We start from the raw sequence: 21,622 nt of genomic DNA on the forward strand, positions 1-21,622 counted from the left end.
CTGTCCCTTGTTCCCTGGGAGCAGAGCCTGACCCCACCTGGCTGCACCTCCTGTCAGGGAGTTGCAGAGAGAAGAAGGTTTCCCTGAGCCTCCTTTTCTCCAGGCTGAGCCCCCCCAGCTCCCTCAGCTGCTCCTGCTCCTTCCCCAGCTCCGTTCCCTTCCCTGGACATGCTCCAGACCCTCAGTGTCTGTGCCCAGAAGTACTCTCAGCAGTGGAGGTGCCTCAGCAGTGCCAGCACAGGGACAGGCACTGCCCTGGGGCTGTGCCCACACCAGAGCTGCTACAAGCAGGTGCCATTGGCCTCTTGCCCACCTGGGCACACCTGGGCTCATGTCCAGCTGCTGTCACTAGCACTCCCAGGGCCTTTTCCAGCTTTCCAGCCCCTATGCCCCAGCCTGGAGCATTCCATGAGGTTGTGGTGACCCAAGGGCAGGAGCTGCACTTGGCCTCATTAAGCTTTACACTGCTGGCTCATGGATCCCATGGATCTGCCTGTCCAGATCTCTCTGCAGAGCCTTCCTGCCCTCTCATCCCACTCATTCTTACCAGCAGCATCTCAAGGGGTTTGTAGGATGTTGTGGACCCTCCACTTACCCAAGAAATCATCAGCTGAGAAGTGATCAGCATCCCAGACCTGCAGGGTGAGGCGAGCTGGGATCTTGTACTCAGTCTCATCCCAGGAGAACATGGACTCCTTCTTGGAGATGACAATCTTCTCCTCTGCCATCAGGTAGTCAAAGGGGAAGATGTATCGCCAATTGAAGTTGCCTTCACCAGTGAGTGAGTGGTAATGGACATCTGTGTCTTGCTTGTCCTCTTGCTGACCCTTCAGCCACCTGCAGGGCCCAGAGTGTTGAGGGACACACACACACACACACACACATTACACAAGGCAGGGGAGGAGGCCACAGGACCATCCTGTCCATGTAACCAGGATGTCTCCAGGACTGGAAGGACCTAAAAGATGTGAGCACAGGGTTGTTCCAGTCACTGCAGAAGCTTCTCCAAGGTGCAGAATAGACAGAGGGGCAGAAGGGACCCAGAGGGAACAGAGGAGGTTGGGAGAATGAGATGCTCAGACAGGAGCAGGGAGCACTGCTGGGCAGCCTGGACCAGAGCACACTGGAAGGAGACCCCAAGAGAGCTGCAGAGGGACCTGGGACAAGGGCCTGGAGGGACAGGACACAGGGAATGGCTTCCCACTGGCAGAGGGCAGGGAGAGGTGGGGTATTGGGAAGGAATTCTCTGTGAGGGTGGTGAGGCCCTGGAATGGTATTTCCAGAGTAGCTGTGTCTCATCCCTGAATCCAGGCCAGGTTGGATGGGGCTTGGAGCAACCTGGACTGGTGGAATGGTTTTGGGCAAAGATGAGCTTTGAGCTCCCTTCCAATCGAAATTCCAGGATTCTATAACATGGGCAAATTTTGGAAGAGGCTTTCTCCTCTTGCTGAGTGAGAGTGGAGATGGGAACAACCCACAGTTTGGCTCCAGATGTTGGAACTGGAGATTTCAGGGCTGAAATGTCAAGTGAGGGCAGCAAGACAACCTCAAAAAGTTTTGGGCAAAGATGAGCTTTGAGCTCCCTTCCAATCGAAATTCCAGGATTCTATAACATGGGCAAATTTTGGAAGAGGCTTTCTCCTCTTGCTGAGTGAGAGTGGAGATGGGAACAACCCACAGTTTGGCTCCAGATGTTGGAACTGGAGATTTCAGGGCTGAAATGTCAAGTGAGGGCAGCAAGACAACCTCAAAAACGGGGGAAGAGAGGCAGACAGGACCAAGCAGTGAAGCTTTGGTCATTGCCCCCGACATTACCCCTTGGCCATTACCCCCTGATGTCAGACATCATCTCTCCTTCCAGGAAAACATCACCTTCCAAAACCACCTCAGTGGTGTTCCAGATGATAACCCACAGCTCAGAGCTAGACACACAGCAGGTGTACAGGCACACACAGCAGGTCATGCAGTCAAGAGACAGAGATGGAGAGGCAAGAAACACAGCCCAGGAGACAACAGCAGCATTGGCACCACGAGACCTTGCACCACTGTCCATGTCATACATCCTCCCTACTCCAAATCTACCCCAGGGACATCAGAGAGCTGCAGCAACCCCCACCCAGGGGAGCTGGCACTGAAATGTCACCCCTATACCTACCCCCTGACAAAGATGTCACTGGATTTCTCTCCAGTGAAGTAGTCATCATCCTCCAGGATGACCTCGTCAGTGTTCCACACGATCACTCGAAGCTCATACCTGGCAGGAAGGAGGCAGACAAGGAGGTGAGGAACAGGGGAAGGGAACTGCTCACAGGGATCTCTCTGAGGGATCATGAGGGCAAGAACAGGAAGAGGATCCCAATCACAGAGATGATTAGAGGAATAGGACTCCTTCTGTGGGGACAGGCTGAGAGAGCTGGGGGTGTTCAGCCTGAAGGCTCCAGGGAGACCTTAGATTCCCTTCTAGTGCCTAAAGGGGCTCCAAGAGAGCTCCAGAGGGATTGGGACAAGGGCCTGGAGGGACAGGACACAGGGAATGGCTTCCCACTGCCAGAGGGCAGGGACAGATGGGATATTGGGCAGGAATTCTTGGCTGTGAGGGTGGTGAGGCACTGGCACAGGTTGCCTAGAGCAGCTGTGACTGCTCCATCCCTGGAAGTGTTCCAGGTCAAGAGGGCTGTGCTCCTCTCCCCATATGGGCTCACAGTCTCCCTTAGGACTCCAGGAGGTTCAGAAGGTCCCATTTGGCTTGGCTGGGAATTTTGGTGAGTAAAGAAAGAGCAGGAACCTTTCTCCTCACAGGGCACAGTGTGGGAAGGCTGGAGACATGTGGCCATGAGCACAACGTATCACCAGAAGCACTAGGGTGTCCTACAGGTAGGGCAGATACAGCTTCCTTAACCATCTCCTCTGGGATTTCCCTCTGGCAGTGATCCCATCTGTGGGACTCCTGTCACCTCCTCTGCACCTACAGGTGGGAGGTTGTCCCATGCTGTGCCTCTCTGACACCTAAAGCTGGGATGAAGTGATGTTCTCTCCATCCTAGGTATCATCTTCTGGGCATGGGAATGAAAGGGATTCCCACCAGCATGCCCAGTGCCATCCTAGGGAATGGAGGGGGGAAAAGGGGCATAAGGACAGAGTCCAGCAGGGTAAGGCCAGGCTAGGAGGGATACTGGGGGAAGAAATGACTTTCTTCCTTCTGAAGGAGTGGGAAAGGGCAGGGTGGGGAGGAAAGGACCCTATACACTGCCTGTTGCCTGCTCTGTCCTGCTTGGAATGATCCACTCTGTCCTAGTAGCCACCAGTGCTCTGGTTGTAGCCATCACCTCCTGGAACAGACCCATCCAAACTGCCCGTGTATGCTGTACCCCAGGCTAACCCTGTCCCTGACTGGGAGAGGGTTGGGATTAGCTGCTCTGCTCTGCCAAGGACTGGGACAACTGAATTTCCCAGACAAGATAAGATAGATAGGGAGCTGCAGGGGATGGAAGAGATGGGATACCACCCTCAGGAGCAGCTCTGGAAGGGGAAGACAACTCTTGATGCCTCCAGCCTTGGGACATGTGGTTGAGGAACCCAAGCAGAGGTCTGGGCTGGCCATGGAGCAGCAGCAGGAGAGAGGAGAAGCTGAGCTCCAGCCCCAACCTTCTGTTCTCCCTGAGGATTGCTTGGCTGGGAGGTTCCTTACTTCTTGGGTTTCCTGGGAGAAATATCAATGGCAGGGCCAGGGGCTGGCATGTCCATGGGGAACATCTCCACCCACATCTCCAGGCGACCCTGCAGGGTTGGAGAGGTGCAGTCAGCTCCCCTTGGCCCTCCTTGCTCCCCACGAGTGGCCTCCCAGCTCCTCCTCCCCTTCCACATCCCTCTGGCTGTGCCAGATGTGGAGCAGAACAGGGTTTCCCCATGCCATGAGTCCTTTTCTACCCCCTGCAGAAGTGTCTCATGGTTTGGTGTGGTTCCGAGGTGCACAGGTGAGGACAGTCATGTAACCAAGGGACTTTGAGGTGTGAAAGGGATGAGGCTGGAGCAGAAAGCACTGGAGATTTAGCCTTCTGTGGTCAAGGGGTGACTGCTAAGGGCTGTTGGTGCCCAAGTACTGCTCTGCAGGAGGCCTCCCCCACCTCCCCTGCCCACCACAGGGTTGGCCATGGCTGGGTTGCCCCCAGCTGTCCCCTGAGGACCTGTTCGATGCCTGGCTTGTCGGGGTTGTCTCCACGTGCTCAGGGACCAGCTTGCAGCCTGCCCGGGGGATGTCCTCCCAGTGGCGCAGCACAGTCAGGGCCAAGTGCTCATCTGTCTGCTTCTTCTGACCTGAGAGGGGCAAAGGAGACCTTGGAGGGCTGGGCAGAGGGACACCAGGGACAGCAAACCACCCTGTGCCTCCACCCTTCCTCCAGTGGTGCAGAAATGCCTTCTGCTCCTCTCCAGTTCCTTGTGGACAGTTGGTCCTTCAGACAACACTGCCTAACTTCTCTCTTTCTCCTCTCTCTATCTCTACAGAAGGTCCAGATCCCCATTCAGTCTCTTTTTCCCCAGTTCCATGCCCACTGACCATGTCCTTCTCCTCTTCTTCACCCCTTCTGGTCTGCCTCCATCTTCCTTAGGCACACGAGTGTGTTGGGACACAACCCCCATCTCCCATTGTCTGGGAATGCAATTACATGGAGAACAGCATCCTACACCCTAGAACAGCTGGGGTGAAGTGTCTTCATTGCTCTTTGGACATACACTACCAGGAGGATGTTTCCAGGGGGCAGCTTTGGTGATGCTGGGCCATGCCATGGATGTCCATGAGTGATTCCAAGAGCAACACACTGGCCTGGGTGGACTGTAGGGCTCTAACTGGTCGCATAGTGGAAGGTCCATTTAAGGTGGTGGATGGAGTGTGAGTGCCCCAAGGTTGGGCTGATGGGACCACTACATGTGTCTCAGGGCAGTTGCACTGAATGACCCTGAAAGGTCCCTTCCAACCCAAACCCTTCTGTGATTCCAATCCTGGATGCTGAGAGTACACCCCAGACTCCTGCTCCTCTCCAGAATCTTCACCTACTCCATGGGGTGACACCATCCCATGTGGCCATACCATTCTCATCCTCAATCTCCGTGGGGCCAGTGAAGACCCTGTTGGCAACCTTCACTCTTCCTCCTGGCCCAAAGTGTGGCCCATCCACCTTTCCCTCCTTGCACAGCTTGGACAGGATTTGGGAGGGCTTCATGGGGTCTCGCCAGGTGTTGTAGCCATGTCTGTGAACCGGAAGACAAGGTCAAATTTGGAGGGAAAAAAGCAATTTTTTTCTCCTTTTGCCAGCAAAACTCACCAGGGAGGGCTCTGGATTCACAGGGAAAGGGTTTGGAGAGCAAATGTGACACTTCAGAGCAGACTATGTCCCTCTGTGCCCCCACTCCACCTTCCACCCCACCTTGACTCAGACCTGAGTGTGTCCTCCTTGATTTCTGATGCTCCACATCAGCTCCTGCTGTTGTTTCAGCTCCGGCCTCACTCCTCTGCCCAATCCCACCAGTTTCCCTCAGTCCCTTGGCTCCTGATAACCCACTCCTGCTGTGCTGGTCACCACACCTACGTGTGATGGAACAGCACAGGCTCCTCCATCAGTCCCTGCCCATGACAAGGGGTTGGACTAGATGACCTGTAAAGGTCCTTCCCAACCCAAATCACTCTATGATTAGCAGGTGGGAAATTCCTGCAGGAGCTCCAGGAAGGTGTGGAAGGTGAGACAGACATGTGTCCAAGTGGAAGGTTGGTCACAGAGAGCTTTGCTCGTACATGGAGTAGGTCTGTGCCACCCCACAGGTCGCTCGGTGCTTGCTGTAGTAGCGATTCTCCAGGTCAATCTTGGTCTCTCCAATGAGGTCATCGGTGCCCACCAAGTCCCAGTCGTACACTGCCACTGTCAGCATGGACTCCATGGGGAAGGTGGCCTCGATGTCAAAGGATCTAGCACAAGGGGAAGCAGAGGAAAGCTGCTGGAGGGTGTGGCTGCCACTCCAGACAGACCCATGGGTGAGGTGCATTTGTGACAAACTCAGCATGGGCTGTGCCAGACCCACCAGCCCTGGACAGAAGACTTCCTGCACAGGGAGTTCCACCTGAACATGAGGAAGAACTTCTTTGGGCAGTGACCAGACACTGGAACAGATTGCCCAGAGAGTTTGTGGATTGTCCCTCACTGGAGATATCCAATAGCCATCTGGATGCAATCCCATGTGCTCTGGGATGGTCCTGCTGGAGGAGGGAGGTGGGACCAGATGACCCACTGTGGTCCCTTCCAACCTGACTGATTCTGTGAGGGCGAATTCTTGACCTGGATGTCTACACAGCCCTGAAACTAAGTTTGTGTGTCATATTGTCACTCAAATTTGGGTCTAATGATCCCTTAATCTCTGTCAGACATGGTCATCTCCTAAACACCCTGTATCAGGCCGACCACACACCTCACAAAGGACATCCTGGAGGGAGAACACCCACACTGCTTGCAGGGAAAGCTCTGTGTGATGAGTCCCATCTTTCCAGCTCAAGCAGCAGCTGTGGGATAGCTTAAGGTGCAGGTCCAAGCTTGGCACAGTCTTAGCTAACTCCTCCCAGGAGCAGACATGAAACAAGGCTGGGACAACTCACTTGCCAAAGACAGGGTTCAGCTGCTTGGAGATGTAGTTCTCCTTGTCCTTGATCTCTGTCTTCCCCAGCTTGATGGCAATGTAGGGGTCAGCTTTGCCATTGATGTCAGCAGGGTGGAGGTCTGTGGCCTGGAGAGGACAGATGAGATGTATCAGTGGTGCCCACAGCAGTGAAGAATCCATGGATGGTCCCACTCCCCTTCCCTGGTCTTGCCTGGCCACAATGAGCTGCTTCAGTCCTCAAGCTGCATCCTGGGCCCTGATGCACAGAACTAATTCCCAGCATCCCCGTGGCACTGGGACCAGCTCCTGGCTGTGCACCACAGGTGGTGCACAGGATCACATCACAGTCACTCACCCTCACAATATAGACTCTGACCAGCACGTTGATGGGGTCATTGCTGGGGATCCCCTGGAACATGCCAAAGTTGGGGTCGTATCCTGCCTCCTTGGTGATATCCTCAGGGAGTGGCACTTTGTAGACACACATGGAGCCCTGGAGCGAGGGAGAGCACAGTCCCAAGGAGTCTTGCAGCCCAGGGGAGCAGACCCACCCCAAACCAGCCTTCCTGAGGGACTCAGCCATGTGGTAGAACCCAAACTCACCTTGAACCTGCCCACTATCCTCTCCTCCTCCGTGGCATTGTCGTCGTTGTCCCCAATCTTGCCCCGGAGCAGGTTGAAGGTGTGCAGCCAGTCCTCAAAGTTGTCAAACTCTGTTTCCAGCTCTTTGTTGAAGACCTGAGTTGGCAGGAAGTTGAAGGAGGGGTGTTTGGGTTACAGAAAGAGATGAGGAAAAGGTCTGGTGAGTACCCACTGAGCTCAGAGGGAACTGGGACACCTCAGCGCCCAGTGCCCAGTTCTCTAGGAAGGGAAAGGATCTCCAAGGTTCTTGGGTTGGATCTTGATGCCACCAACATCTCCCTGAACTGATAAGGTATAAGGGACAACCTCAGCTGAATGGGTCAGGCAGTTGTCCCCCACTCTGTGCAAGATCCGTGTCCAAACCCCTTCTGATCCCCAGAGTCACAGACTACAGGAATCCAAACAAACCCATGGGCTCATGGAACCTGAATCCTGGCTGTGCCAGCTATATCCAGGCTGGAAAACTCTCCCCAGGTCACATTCAAGCTTCCCCAAAGATGATCCTATCCCAAGGCAACACCTTTTCTGCCAAGCTTGTGACCATCGACTCCTCCAAACCATGGAGAGAAGCTGGCAAGCCTCGTTCCAAGATACATCCCTAGGTGAGATGTCCCAAGGCACATCTCACCTAGGGTTAGGTCCTTCCTTGGAAGCAGTGTAGGCAGCCTCGTCCCACTGCCAGGGAGGTTGTGGCTGCCTCAACCCTGTCTGTGTTCATTCCAGGTTGGATGAAACCTTGAGCAACCTGGTCTGGTGGGAGGTGTTCCTGCCCAGGGCAGGGGGATGGAACTGGAGGATCTCTAAGGTCCATTCCAACCCCCCAACATACTGGGAAATTGACACATGTACCTTCAGTTCATCGATCTTCTGCTTCTTGTTCTTCTCTGGGACCTCAGGGCCCGACTGTGGCTTCTTTTTCTTGTCCTCTTTGGTTGCCTTGGACTTGTCCTTGTTCTTCCCCTGCCCCTTGGAGCCTTTCATGGGAGAGTCATCAAGTTTGATCTCTGAGTCCGAGGGGAAGCAGCAGGGAGGGAGGAGATGGAGATGAGGGTGAGGAGGGGTGGAAGAGACAGGGAGGGACATGGCCAGAGTCCTTCAAACAGGAGAAGCATGAAAGCTGACAGCTGCCACTGCCCGCAGCTCCCATCCCAACCCTCCCCTGTCTTTCCTTGACTCTGGCCAGGCATCTTCAGGAGCTCAGAGACCTCTGTGCAGGCAACTTACAGAGCTGAAATGAGCAGAAGTAATTTGGAGGTCTACAAGACATGGGCAGTGCTAGGCTTAGTGGTGAGAAGACCAGATCCTGCCCACAGCATCTCCTTTCCTTCCTTCTCCTGTAGACTTTCCCTGCTGTATGCAGCCTGAGGAATGAAACCTCAGCCTAGGAGTCACCGAGGGGACAGTGCTTGATGCTCAGCACCACAGCACAGGCTGCTGCCCTCAAAGAGGGGTTGAGCCCATGACCAGCTGTAATTACAGGTTGTTAGAGTCTCCTTCAGGTCAACCACCAGCCATGGACAGCTGGGAACAGGCTGCCTGGAGAGATGGGTTCAAGGGAATCTTTTCCACCTCCTCTATAATCCTTCACCACCTCTGTCAGCTTTCATGATGGTTGGGCAATGCTGATGGGGACAGACAGATGGCAAACGCTTTGCATGGAAGAAGAAAGGAGGAAGGAATGGGAGAGCCAAATGAAAATGGATCTTTCTCAGGAGACAGGAAGGAAAAAATGGGGACGCCAGACACCTCCCAGCAACCCTGCTATAGCAGCAAGGCCAGGGAGAACCTGCTTGGAGTAATCTCCAAGGTCAGCAAGACACAAACTCCTCTTTCTTGTGATATGGAGATTAGTCTTCCAAAGGAAACAAAACTCCATGTTTTACTCAGCTAAAGGATTTAGCCCAGGGAGGCTGTGGATGCCCCATTCCTGCAAGTGTTCCAGGTCATGTTGGATGGCGCTTGGAGCAACCTGGGCTGGTGAGAGATGTCCGGGGGGGCACCTGGGCAGGGACTAGATGATCTCTAGGGTCCCTTTCAACCCCATAACATTTCATGTTTCCATGATTCTGCAATGCCTGGGCATGACAACAACCCACTGCCATGGGCACATAGAACATGTGGAGAGCCATCCTTGCCAAGCCTGTCCCAACTCACCACAATTTTTGTCCCACATCATTTTTGGTGCCAAATGATTCTCACCCAACTTCAGACATGTGCAGTGTCCCAGCTGAGCTACAGAGCCCTGAGCTCCTTCAGAGCAAAACGCACTCAGGGTGCAATTCACCTGACCATGGCATAGTTGTGGTCAATCAAGTGACAAACAGAACTTGCCCTAAAGTTGTGTGTTTTGCTTCACTGCCTGTGCTGGGACAGCACCCAATGAGGCCTTGACCTGCAGGTAGAGCATCCACAACAATTGACCCTTCATGGGGATGTGCAACACACTGTGAGCATCTGGTTTGGCCACAAAACTGTGGCAGGTCCCAAAAGGGTTGTCCAAGCACCAAGAGGAATTCTGGTTCTGCCCTTCCCAGACACGTTCCCTCTCTCACCCACCACCTGCTTACCCTCTGCAATCTCCATTTCTTCCTTCTCCTCTGCTTCTGCAGCCGCTGCTTCCTGCTGCCGGAGGTGCTGGGGGAGGAATGGATTGGATATTGGGAGCAATTCCTTCCTGGAAAGGGATGTCCAGCCCTGGCACAGGCTGCCCAGGGCAGGGCTTGAGTCACCATCCCTGGAGGGATTTATATCCCTGTGGATGTGGCACTTGGGGACATGGTCAGTGGTGGCCTTGGCAGTGCTGGGGATGGTTGGACTCCTCTTCCCTGCACTCACCTCCTTCATGGTCTCAATGGAAGCAAAGTACTTGGACCACCAATCCAACATGCTTTCATCTGGCTCCTCCTCATCCGCTTCCTCTCCTCCTCCTTTCTTCTTCTTTTTCTTTTTCTCCTTCTCTTCGTCAGTCTGAAGGGACAAGGAAAGCAGAGAGAGGGAAGGGGAGGGATCAGATGGAAGGGAAATACCTCTGGAAGCACAAAGGTGGTGAGTGAAGCACCTGAGAAGAAAGAACACCCTGAGTCTGGGTGACCTCATTAGCTTTCTCCCTTTTACAGCCACAGCCATTGAGGCACAGAGCAGTGATGGGAGGTGGCCAAAGCTCCAGAGAGACACAGAGTCATGGAATGGTTTGGGTTGGAAGGGACCTTAAAGCTCATGCAATTCCAACCCCCACCATGAGCAGAGACAACTTCCACTAGTCCAGGTTGCTCCAAGCTCCATCCAACCTGTCCTGGAACACTCTCAGGGATGGGGCAGTCCCAAGACATCCCCACCTTTCCATCATTCCTTTCATCCAGGCATTCCCCAGGCTACAGCGCCTGAATCTTACATAGCATCCATCCCCCCTGTGCCCAGCAAAACACTCTGGATGCATCTTGTGGTGTTGGAAAGCCTTTCACAGCTGTATCTGGTTGTGGTGGGAATACCCAGCATCCCTCTCCCAGTGTACTGTGTGTCCTGATCCTCCTGGGACAGCTGGGATGAGAAACCCTGGTCAGGAAGAGCTTCCCAAACTGCAGGAACCAGGTCACGGCCTCATCCATTGAGGAGACAACACTGCTCTGTCTCTGCCTTGGGACAGAGGGGTGGTGGTCCCTGCCCAACTTAGGGGGAGGAGGATGCATGGTCCATTGAAAGCCAGGCAGAAGGGTTGGATAGGGAGCAGTGGGTTGGGAAAAGGGATGCAGAGAAGATCCATCACTTACCACATCCACCTTCACCACTGCATCTGAGTTCTGCCGCCCAGGGTGGAAGGGAACAGGGAGATGGAGAACAGGTTAGCAACATATGCCTCAGCCGAGTACAAATTATCTCATCCCAGACTGGTTTGGGTGGGAAGAGACTTTAAAGCTCATCCAGTCCCATCCCCTGCCATGGGCAGGGCCACCTCCCACCAGCACAGGTTGCTCCAAGCTCCATCCAACCTGGCCTGGACCACTCCCAGGGATGGGAAAATCAACTGGTTTGGTGGTGGATTTTGTTATTTGGGGTTTTGTTTTGTTTTGGGTTTTGAACTTTACAGATAACTCTGAAAAGGACAGAAAACATCTTCTCCATCATGATCACACTTACTTCTATGAGTGCTGCATCAATGCTGGACTGCAGGGAGTCTTGAGGCTCTGGAAGGGGCTCTGAGGTCTCCCTGGAGCTTTTCTTCTCCAGGCTGGACACCCTCAGTTCTCCCAGCCTGGATCCATGGCAGAGCTGCTTCATGGAATGGTTTGGATGCTTCCTTGGAGCATCTTCGAGGGAATGTTTCTTTTAGTGGAAGAAGCTCTGGAGCAGAAGGGTGTGAGCAGGAGTTGAAACTCCTGTTCTGGCCAAGAAACCAGCACAGGCACATGCAGTGTGTGACAGAGCCTCATGCCCATGGGACATGTGGCCTCTCCAGTCCATACAGTGCCATATTTTCATGGTGGAATCCTTCAGAGATTGATAATTTGGTGAGGGAAGAGATGGCAAAGTGGTGCTGCCATGGATACTCACAGCTTCCAGCTTCACCATCGTCTCCATCTTCTTGATGGGAACCTCAGGCTCCATGTTGACCACGATCTCCCCTGTGGGGTGAGAGCGATGGGTCCTGCTGGTCACGGCCAGGAAGCCATTGAGGTGTTTAGCTGGACAGAGGACAGAGAAGGAGAAAGAACAAGGGAGAAGGACAGTGTAGAGGAGTAACTGAGAGCTCAGGTGAGATCCCACAGGATTGAGGCAGGAGTGACCACCTTGTTTAGGGAACAGCAGGAGTGGAAAAGAGCACAGACCTTTCAGGAGGATTAAAACCCTCCCAGAGCAGAGGAAAGCAGATGATGAGGGAAAAAGTGTCCAGAGAAGAAGCAGTGATGATTGCCCTGGAAGTATCACTTGGCATGACCACAACCACCAGTCCAGACCTCTGGATAGAACCAGAGATGTCCCTGGGCAATCCCACCCTCTCTGCCCAGCCATGAGTGCCTCCACTCCCACCAAAGTCTGGGAGGAGATGAGCAATTCCTGAGGTTCTCCAAAGGCTCGGTTGCTGTGCTGGGTGGGAACTGGGTTTGTGATGGTTTCTGCTGTGGGTGCTCACAGGGCTGACAGGGTGACCTCCCTCTGCAGCTTTCTAGCCTTAACTCAACAGCTGCAGCAGCTGAGCATGGCCCATTTACCTCGAGGAAGATGGAGGGGGTCATGAAACTGCAGAGATGTTAGAGGTGAACCAGCCCTTCCTGTCTTACAGGTATCAGTGAGAACCACAGTGCAAACAATTCAGGGGGAATTATGAACTCACACCCTGTGTCTCTCATCCCTTGACCCAAACCAAGAAGCTCTGCTAGTGAACAAATCATAGTTGATTAACCAACCATAGTTGGTTAACCATATTCCTTACATAACTTCATAGTCTTTACAGCCCTCTACATCCCATCTCCCCCTTGTCCATGCAAAATGACCCATCCCAGCTCATAGAATCCTCAAGGTTGGAGGAGACCTCTAAGACCATCAAGTCCAACCATTAACCTGTCACTGCTGTAAACCCTAAAATCTTCCATCGCCAGGTCCAGATGCCTCCAACACCTCTAGGGATGGTGATGCCGACACCTCCCTGGGCAATATTCCAGTGCCTTCCCATGGTCCCCATGCCCCAACCCTGGTACCTGTCATGTTCCAGTACTGAGCTTTCTTATCTGGTGGGCGGTAGATGAACTTCCTGAGGGAGCTGACAGCATGGGACCCCACCAGGGTGTAGCGCCCAAAGGCCCTGCAGTCCACCACTCGGATGTTCAGGGGCGGGTGAAGCAGCTCATTCTCTGGGAGGTCCTGGGAAGCAAAGGTGTGATGGTTATCAAGGACTGGGAGTGGCTGGGAAGGCCAGTAGGGATAGAACAGGGATCAGGTTGGAGGGAGAGGTCTAGAGCTGTTCCAGCGAAACACAGCTTGGGAGGCCTCAAAGAGAAGCCATCATCGACTGGGATGGTGCTCCACCAGGGAGGTGGTGGAGTCACCATCCCTATAAGTGTTTGAGGTAGCTGAACCTGGCACTGAAAGATTTTAAGGTTTAGGGGTTACAGCAGTGACAGGTTAATGGTTGGACTTGATCTTCAAGGTCTCCTCCAACTTCAATGATTCTATGTCCTCTATTGATGTGAGAGAACTTCCCCAGTGGGCTCAGAGCCATGGCTTGGACTCCAGGGATTCTGGGTCTCAGTTGAGGGCTTGGAGGGAAGAGGCGAAGACACTCACCACTTCGAACCACTTGACCAGAGTGCTGAAGTTGGGGTTCTTCTTGTAGTTCTGGATGAGAGCTGACTGGACACCCTTCCCAGCACACTCGATGTCCACACGGGGCCTGTCCACCTGCGCCAGGTTCACTCTCTTCAGGTCCCTCAGACCCCAAAACAAGATCTAGGGCAAGAGAAAGAGGAATGTGTATATGAGAGGGATTTTCCCTTGCTAGGCAAAAGGGTTGGTTCTCCATGGAGAGGGATTCTACTGAAGACATCATTACCCAGGCAGTGGTGGATTTCTGAGGTATTTCCTTCTCCACCTGGCTCAGGGCTGCAGCACAGACTCTCTCTGACACGATCTACCTTATCCCTGCAGCAGCCCAAGGTCTCCCACCCACTGCCCTCAACACTCCTTCCCTTGCCTTTCTCCCTTCCTGGCCTTTTCCTGGGACTCCACAGAGTAGCTGTGTCCATTCACAGTGGCTCTTGGTTCAGCACTGGCATTGCTTTGTCAGAGGGATATCAGCATCACTGGGGAACTTGCTTCTCCCTCCTTGGGATAACAGAGTGCCACCAGGAGCAAAAATTCCCCTTGATGGAGATTTGTCCACCTCCTGATTGCCCATGGCTGCATTCACCTCACCACTGGAGGAACATGATATATTTTACCACGGGGAAGAGCAGGAGCTAAGATCCCTTCATAGACCTGGAGACCTGGTCAGCATCATCTCATCTGAGCAGAGATACCTACAATCAGGGGTGAACTGTGCACTGAACATCACTGGCTCTATTTTGTGGATCACCAATGTCAGCCAAGAGAGAGGAATCTTCATGAGATGCATCACAGATTCACTAAGGATGGAAAAGACCTCCAGGATCATCAAATCCAACCTGACTTGTCACCACCTTGTCAACTACACCAGAGCACTGAGTGCCATGTGTTCCTTGGACTCCACCACCTCCCTGGAGAGCTCCTTCCAATGCCTCACAGCCCTTTCCATGAAGAAATTCCTCCTGATGGCCAACCTGATCCTCCCCTGGTGTAGCCTAAGGTTGTTTCCTCTCATCCTGTCCCTTGTTCCCTGGGAGCAGAGCCCAACTCTCACCTGGCTGCACCTCCTCTCAAGATGTTGGAGAGATCCATTTCACTGTTCCTTTAGAGATCACATCCTGTCCCTTGTTCCCTGGGATGGGAGCAGAACTCTCACCTGGCTGCACCTCCTCTCAAGATGTTGGAGAGATCCATTTCACTGTTCCTTTAGAGATCATGCAGGATCTCTACAGACAAGTCCTTGCAGTGCACACACCTGGTCTTAGTGCCTCAAAGCTCCCTCCTGCCCTTCTAACACCCATGGACATGCTCTTCTGCCCCACACAACACTGAGCATGGACACCTGGTGCTCCAAGGCCATTACCTCCACTCCTCAAGATGTTGGAGAGATCCATTTCACTGTTCCTTTAGAGATCATGCAGGATCTCTACAGACAAGTCCTTGCAGTGCACACACCTGGTCTTAGTGCCTCAAAGCTCCCTCCTGCCCTTCTAACACCCATGGACATGCTCTTCTGCCCCACACAACACTGAGCATGGACACCTGGTGCTCCAAGGCCATTACCTCCACTCTGTATCTGCTCAGCACTGGCCGAATCCCCAGTGGCACCGGCAGGATAGGGCCACGGTCCATGTCTGTGGGGCCATCGATTGGGGGCAGGTCTGACTTGCCCCCAGGGCCGATCTGGAAGAGATGGAGTGAGGATTAGGATCTGCTCCTTTGAGGTGCTCAGGTGCTGGGAAGCACTTTTTTGGTCCATCTCTTAGAATCATGAAATCTCAGACTAGTTTGGGCTGGGAAGGACCCCAAAGATCATCTCATTCCAGTCCCTGCTGCAGGCAGGGACACCTCCCAGTAGAAGGTGGAAGGTGTCCCAGTTGTAACTGGCAGACCCTGGGCTCAGTCATGGGGTCTGGGTTGTCTCAGAGGGTGCAGGAACAACCCTGAGTGTCCAAGGCAGGAACTTTTGGGAAAGACTAACACAGGAGCAGAAGGTGGTGGGCAGTGCTGTGCTTCCACACAGGATGGCCCCCAGCAGCAACCCAAATTTCTCAACCCTCCAGCATCTGGAGATTGGTCCATTCTTCCTGCAAGGAGCAGCATCTGCCTGGGCTGAGCATGAGAAAATGCAGAAATGGTCCAAGAACTCAGCCCAGGAGGAGATTTCGGGTCCCATTTCCAACCCAGGGCATGAGAAAGATTGAATATCCCAAGTGAGCCATTCCCTGGAGAAACCATCCCACTGCAAGGGAGGGAAAAAAAGGGATTGGATGGCTCCTGGCAGACAGAGGAGATGGGCCCTTGGGCAGTGGGACACCAGCCTGCAAGGCTGCCCTGATCTCACCACTGTGAGAACACTGCAGAGACAGGAGAGCAAAGTCTCCATTGAAACCAAGAGGGACACATAGGTGGAGGGAGGATGAGGCCCCCGCAGGGGTTCTCCTTTCCAGTCACTGCCTTCTCCCAGCACACACAGATGTGACACCAACTTTGGGATCACTGTCTCTGGCTGGCTCTCAGGGACATTAGAGGTGCCTGGGCAGGTTGGCTGCTCCTTGAACATACAAATGCACCAGCACTGATCTGTGTGTGCCAGGACCTCTCCCTTGTTAGCTGGGGCATCTCATGTCCCTGTACAGCAGGAGACAGCTGAGACATGACCAGATATATTCCAGTGATCCAAACTCACATGGAGATCACAGAATCATGGAATGGTTTGGGTGGGAAAGGGACCTTAAAGCTCATCTTGTTCTACCCCCAAGGGACACCCTGGAGCACAGTTTTCTCCAAGCCCCATCCAACCTGGCCTGGAACACTCCCAGGGATGGAGCAGCCACAGCTGCTCTGGGAATTCCATCCCAGCCCCACACCACCCTCACAGCCAGGAATTCCTTCCCCAATATCTGATTCATCCCTGCCCTCTGGCAGTGGGAAGCCATTCTCTGTGTCCTGTCCTTCCATCCCTTGTCCCAAGTCCCTCTGCAGCTCTCTTGATGCCCCTTTAGGCACTGGAAGGGGCTCTAAGGTCTCCTTGGAGCTCAGTGTTTTGCTTTAATCCCTTGGAGCTCATCCCACAGGGATTGTCTCCTGAGAAATCCAGCCTGGAGCTATCCCAGCCTGCAGCATCCTCAGTTCCATAGGGTCCTGGAATGGTTTGGGTTGGAAGGACCTTATAGCTCATCTTGTCCCACCCCCTGCCATGGGCAGGGACACTTTCCACCAGTCCAGGTTGCTCCAAGCACCATCCAACCTGACCTGGAACACTTCCAGGTGTCTTAAGTGCTGTGAAGAACAAGTGGTTCATACATCCTAGAGGAATCAGAAGGTTCAGCACAGCTATGAACCCATTAAAGGAGCATCTCCTTCCCAGTTACTCTCAGTTATATAACCCCACAAGCCCCATTCCCATGAAACCTTCCATCCCACCCTTCTCCTCCCTCATTCTGGGGTGGCTTTGGCCAGTTAGTGGCACCTGGAGCAGCTCGAAGGCAGCCAGGAGGTCTCCAGCTGTGGAGTTGCCACGGTAGATCTGGTAGTACTCGAGCTGTGGTGGGAAGCGTGGTGGGCAGTACTCCTCATCCGACATCTTCACCACTGGCTTGGCAAAGGTGCGGCCCATGAAGTCAGCTTTGCCCTGGGGAGGTGAAGAGACCACTTGGGTTGGTTTACTCAACATAAGGTCTCAAAAATTAGCTCCAGAGTTCTCCCCATTGTGGTCAGAACAGCACCAAGCCCTTTGGGCTGGGACAACAGAGCTTAGTGACAGTTTTCACTCCTGCTCCTTAAAGGAGGTGGCTGAGGGCTGGGAAAGCTATGAGGCTAGGGTTGAGCAGCTTTCAGAGCTCCATAGGATGGTAAGGGGTTGGAATGGACCTTAGAGATCATCTAGTCCCAACCCCTGCCCTGGGCAGGGACACCTCCCACCAGATCAGGTTGATCGGGGCTTTATCCAACCTGGAATGAACACGGACAGAGTTGGGGCAACCACAACCTCCATGCTTCAGAATGGAATGAACATGGGAGACAATGGGAGGAAAAGGGCAGAACAGGAGCTGGAAGGACCTAGCAGCTCTGGCTGAAGGACATGGCACCTCCTTGAACATGTGCTCCATGATCAGTGAGCTGATCCAGTTAGTGCATGTTGTTCCTTTACACATATGGAGTGTGCTCTGGGAAAAGTCACCTCCTGAACATTAAACTGGTCATCCCTGTGTCCCCCAGCATGAGGTACCACAGCCAGGCACTTGACAGGGATCTCCATGCTGCTAGAAGCACCTGGACTACCTTTGGAACCTCCTCTTGGCTATGTTTTCTACTAGCCTGATTCTCCAGATAGTGCTGCATCCCACTGGGATGCTGAGTCTCCTATCCATCACCAACAGCCTGAGGCTGCAATGATAGACACCAACCTGTTCAGCACCAAACCCAACTGTGTGGATGTGTCCTCACATGGGCACCTGCTGTTGTGTGCAGTGATGGAGTTTGGGGCTGGAGAGGTTGGGGATCATCACCCTCTTCATGGGGAGAGCCCAGAAACCCTTGGGACTAAGGCACTGGGTGGAGAGAACAAGAAGGGAAGGTGGAGCCATGGGAGATCTGGAAGAACCATTTTCCATAGCTCAGGAGAAAAGGGTCCGCACATCCTCTGCACTTGTCTCCAGCTCAGGAGTGATCATGGAATCCAAGTCATACACATTTCTTACCACTGTGTCCTGGTCATAGATCTCAATGACAATGATGGGAGGGTCATCCCTCATCTCATGAGCTTCTCCATACAGCTCCACGTTGTCAAAGACCAGCAGCTGGTCCCAGGTGGGGCAAAGGGTCTCGTTGAGAACCTGGAAGAGTGGGAGAGAGACTTATTGCTCCAGGGAGAGGCCAAAGTCCTGTGCAAGGGTGGCAGACAGGGCACATTTTTTTGGATCAGTGAGGCCTCAGGTATCTCCCAAGGATTATTCCTTGAGAAGAAACACCCCAACGGCATACAAAAGCAGAGACAAATAATTCCCAGTGTCCACCAGGATTGCCAAAGCTTGGCCGCACTCAAAACAGGAAGGGAACACACAGGAATCACTTCAACATGTGGATAGATCCTCCTAACCAGGCAGGGAATCACAACCACAGGGATGTGGGATGCAGGGGACATGTTGGGAAGGGGCTTCTGGGGAAGGTGCTTCTGGAGGTACTGAAACCCTAGCACAACAGCTGCTCTCTCACCACAGGACCCCACAATCAATCTAATCATAGGACCTGTGGCAGAGGAGCAGGATGGAGAGCTGACGGAACATGCAATTCCAGAGCCCATCCCTATATCCCTCCATGTCTCCAGGCCAGGGATGGTGTTTACCTCTGTGCATTGGCTCTGGGAGATGAAGAAGACTCGTGCAAAGGGATCTGAGAGGCCACTGCTGTCAGCTGCAAACAGACTCCTGGCTTGGTACATGTGTGCTCGCAGCTGGAACACCTGCTTCTCTGCAAGAGACATGAGAAGGACATGGATTCACAGCTCTGGTGTCCTCAACATAAGAAGGACATGGAACTATTGGAACAAGTCCAAAGGAAACCACAAAGCTGATCAGAGGATTGGAGAATCTCCTCTATGAGAGAGTTGGGGATGTTCAGCCTGGGGAAGAGAAGGTTGTCTGGAGACCTCATAGCATCTTCCAGTATCTGAAGGGGCTCCAGGGAAGCTGGAGAGGGACTCTTAGTTAGGAATTGGAGTGATAGAACAAGGAGCAATGGGGGAAAATTGAAAGAGGGAAATGCAGGTCAGATATAAGGAGGAAATTCCTTACTGTGAGGGACAACTGGAATTTTTGCCCCCTTAGCTCCTGGAAGCCCTTGGTGTCCCATCAGGCTCCCTCCATGCCCTCCCCATGTCCCACCCCTAGTCCCAGTGTGGGCAGGATCTCCTTACTGGTATACAGGAGGCTGATGGGTGGGAAGGACGGCACGTTTAGGCCTCGGGGTGTCTTCTTCTCCTCAAAGCCACAGGGCAGACCACAGAGGAAGTCCTTGCGCTGCTTGTTGAGGCCAAGCCACAAGTAAATCTCCATCTTGGCCTGAACTGTCCAGCCAGCAGGTCCAAACCCTCTCTTCCCAGGCAGCTGAGCACAAGGGACAGAAAAGATTGCATGGATATCAGGAAAGCCTGAGCCATGAACAGATCATCCCTTGCAGATGGTTCCTTAAGACCAGGGACTCAACCCTCAGCCTTTTGGGTCATGGCAATCCCCTGGTTCAATCATGAGCTTCTTCCCACCAGGTTTGGCTTCCTCTTTCTAAGCCAGAATCCTCTTTTTTTTGCCAGGTGGAGTAAACATCTCTGTCCTTCCCAACATGCTGCTGCCATTCCCCCTGTCACTTTGGCTGTGCTCTGCTCTGGAATAGGGATGACAGGAGCAGCTCCCTTGAGCCCACCACACGTCCAGCCAAGACTGGGAGCAGAGCACAGACCCCTCACACAACTTCCAGGCTGCCCATGGTGCTCTGAGCATTCCTGAGCCGTGGGGGGGGGGATGGGGCTGTCCAGCTCTGTATGGAGCCAACACCTCAGCTGTTCCCAGCAGGAGCTGATGTCCTACCCTCAGAGACTGTTGGCCAGGAGCAGAGGACTCTGGGTACCTCCCAGGCAGGGCTTCTTGTCCCAGCTGGACACCCAAAAGGCTCTGCTTGGTTCCCCAAATTCCCCTTCAAATAGGGCAGCAATTCCTGCCCTGGCTTTGTGACCAGTGACAGGACTCAGAGTAATGGCATGGAGTTGTGTTAAGGAGGGTTAGGCTGGAGATGAGGAAAAGGTTCCACCAGAGGGTCTTTGGGCACTGGAACAGGGTTAGGTTGGATATTGGGAGCAGGCTCTTCCCCCAGAGGGTGGTTGGGCACTGGAACAGCTCCCCAGGAGATTGGACATGGCCCCAAGCCTGACAGAGCTCAAGGAGTGTTTGGACAATGCTCTCAGGCACAGGGTGGGATTGTTGGGGCTGTGCAGGGCCTGGAGTTGGACTGAATGATCCTTGTGGATCCCTTCCAGCTCATGACATTCTATGATTCCTCACTTATTGGGCTGGGTAAGACCATGGTTCCTCCTCCCTAGCAGCAGATTTCCACCCCTACCAGTAGAGCATGGATTGGATCTACCCAATATTCAACTCCCAGCAAAACTGGATACACAGCTCTGTCATCTTCCTCTCCCAACCTCCCAGTCTGTCCCTCCTCCATCTCCCTCCTCTTGGCTGCAGCTCCCCCAGGAAAGGTAAATGAGCACCTTGAGGAAGACTGTCTTCACTTTGGCGCAGTCCTTGCCCATCTCCTCGTCCACGATGGAGTAGAGGATGTCCTTGGAGGGGACGCGAGCGTACGCAATGCGCTTGTTGTTGCTCATCATCCAGATGAAGATGTCAGGGATGGTGTGTTGAGGCTGCCAACACCAACCAAGGGCCCTGTGTCAGTGTCTCAGCTCTTTCTCACCACTGAGGCACCTTCTGAAGGCAAATCCAGCAGAAGGCATGGGAGATGGATGTGCCTATTGCCACATTAGGGGCACTGAGATGATTTAGAGGCTCCAACTTGAGAAGAGCTGCTCAGAGCTCAGCTCATCAGGGAAGAAATTGGGATTTAGATTTGCTTTTGTTTCAAAGGCTACATAAATTCTGGGTTAGAAGACTCAGGATTGTTCTTCTCTCTTCCTTCACTGGCCATGGGCACTGTGGGGCCATACCTCCATCCCTTGCTATGGAAGAGGTTCCCAGTCTGGGCAGGTACCATCACATTTCATTGTCTGGTTTATGTTCTGCTGGGGTCAGTCAAAGCCAGGGAAGGCCTGGCTGGAACTAAGGATGTGTAGCCAAGGCTCAGAGACTTCCATGGGGAATGGGAGCAGGAGAGGCAACAGCTATAGCTCCTGTGAAGGCCAATAATCCTCATGACTGATCCAGGCCTGAACTGCAAAAGCTCGAGGGAGACCTCAGAGCCCCTTCCAGTGCCTAAAGGGGCTCCAAGAGAGCTGCAGAGGGGATTTGGACAA

The 21,622-nt window shown here is 53.5% G+C and overlaps 1 protein-coding gene across 1 annotated transcript in view; it reads right to left on the reverse strand.

Annotated features, from left to right (window-relative positions):
* LOC103809522 (otoferlin-like) overlaps positions 1–21,622 on the reverse strand; it is a 26,952-nt gene that overhangs the window by 1,676 nt on the left and 3,654 nt on the right. The window contains 23 exon segments of the mRNA XM_009082360.1: positions 596–837; positions 2,156–2,254; positions 3,689–3,777; positions 4,185–4,213; positions 4,216–4,314; positions 5,087–5,247; positions 5,789–5,959; positions 6,641–6,768; positions 6,998–7,135; positions 7,246–7,380; positions 8,134–8,258; positions 9,852–9,918; positions 10,120–10,251; positions 11,052–11,081; positions 11,833–11,963; positions 12,978–13,140; positions 13,564–13,725; positions 15,163–15,282; positions 17,072–17,233; positions 18,303–18,437; positions 18,947–19,071; positions 19,517–19,706; positions 20,864–21,016. Coding sequence (XP_009080608.1) covers positions 596–837; positions 2,156–2,254; positions 3,689–3,777; positions 4,185–4,213; positions 4,216–4,314; positions 5,087–5,247; positions 5,789–5,959; positions 6,641–6,768; positions 6,998–7,135; positions 7,246–7,380; positions 8,134–8,258; positions 9,852–9,918; positions 10,120–10,251; positions 11,052–11,081; positions 11,833–11,963; positions 12,978–13,140; positions 13,564–13,725; positions 15,163–15,282; positions 17,072–17,233; positions 18,303–18,437; positions 18,947–19,071; positions 19,517–19,706; positions 20,864–21,016 — 2,986 coding nt within the window.

This window comes from Acanthisitta chloris, unplaced genomic scaffold (genome assembly GCF_000695815.1).
Source record: "Acanthisitta chloris isolate BGI_N310 unplaced genomic scaffold, ASM69581v1 scaffold3189, whole genome shotgun sequence".
Classification (NCBI taxonomy): domain Eukaryota; kingdom Metazoa; phylum Chordata; class Aves; order Passeriformes; family Acanthisittidae; genus Acanthisitta; species Acanthisitta chloris.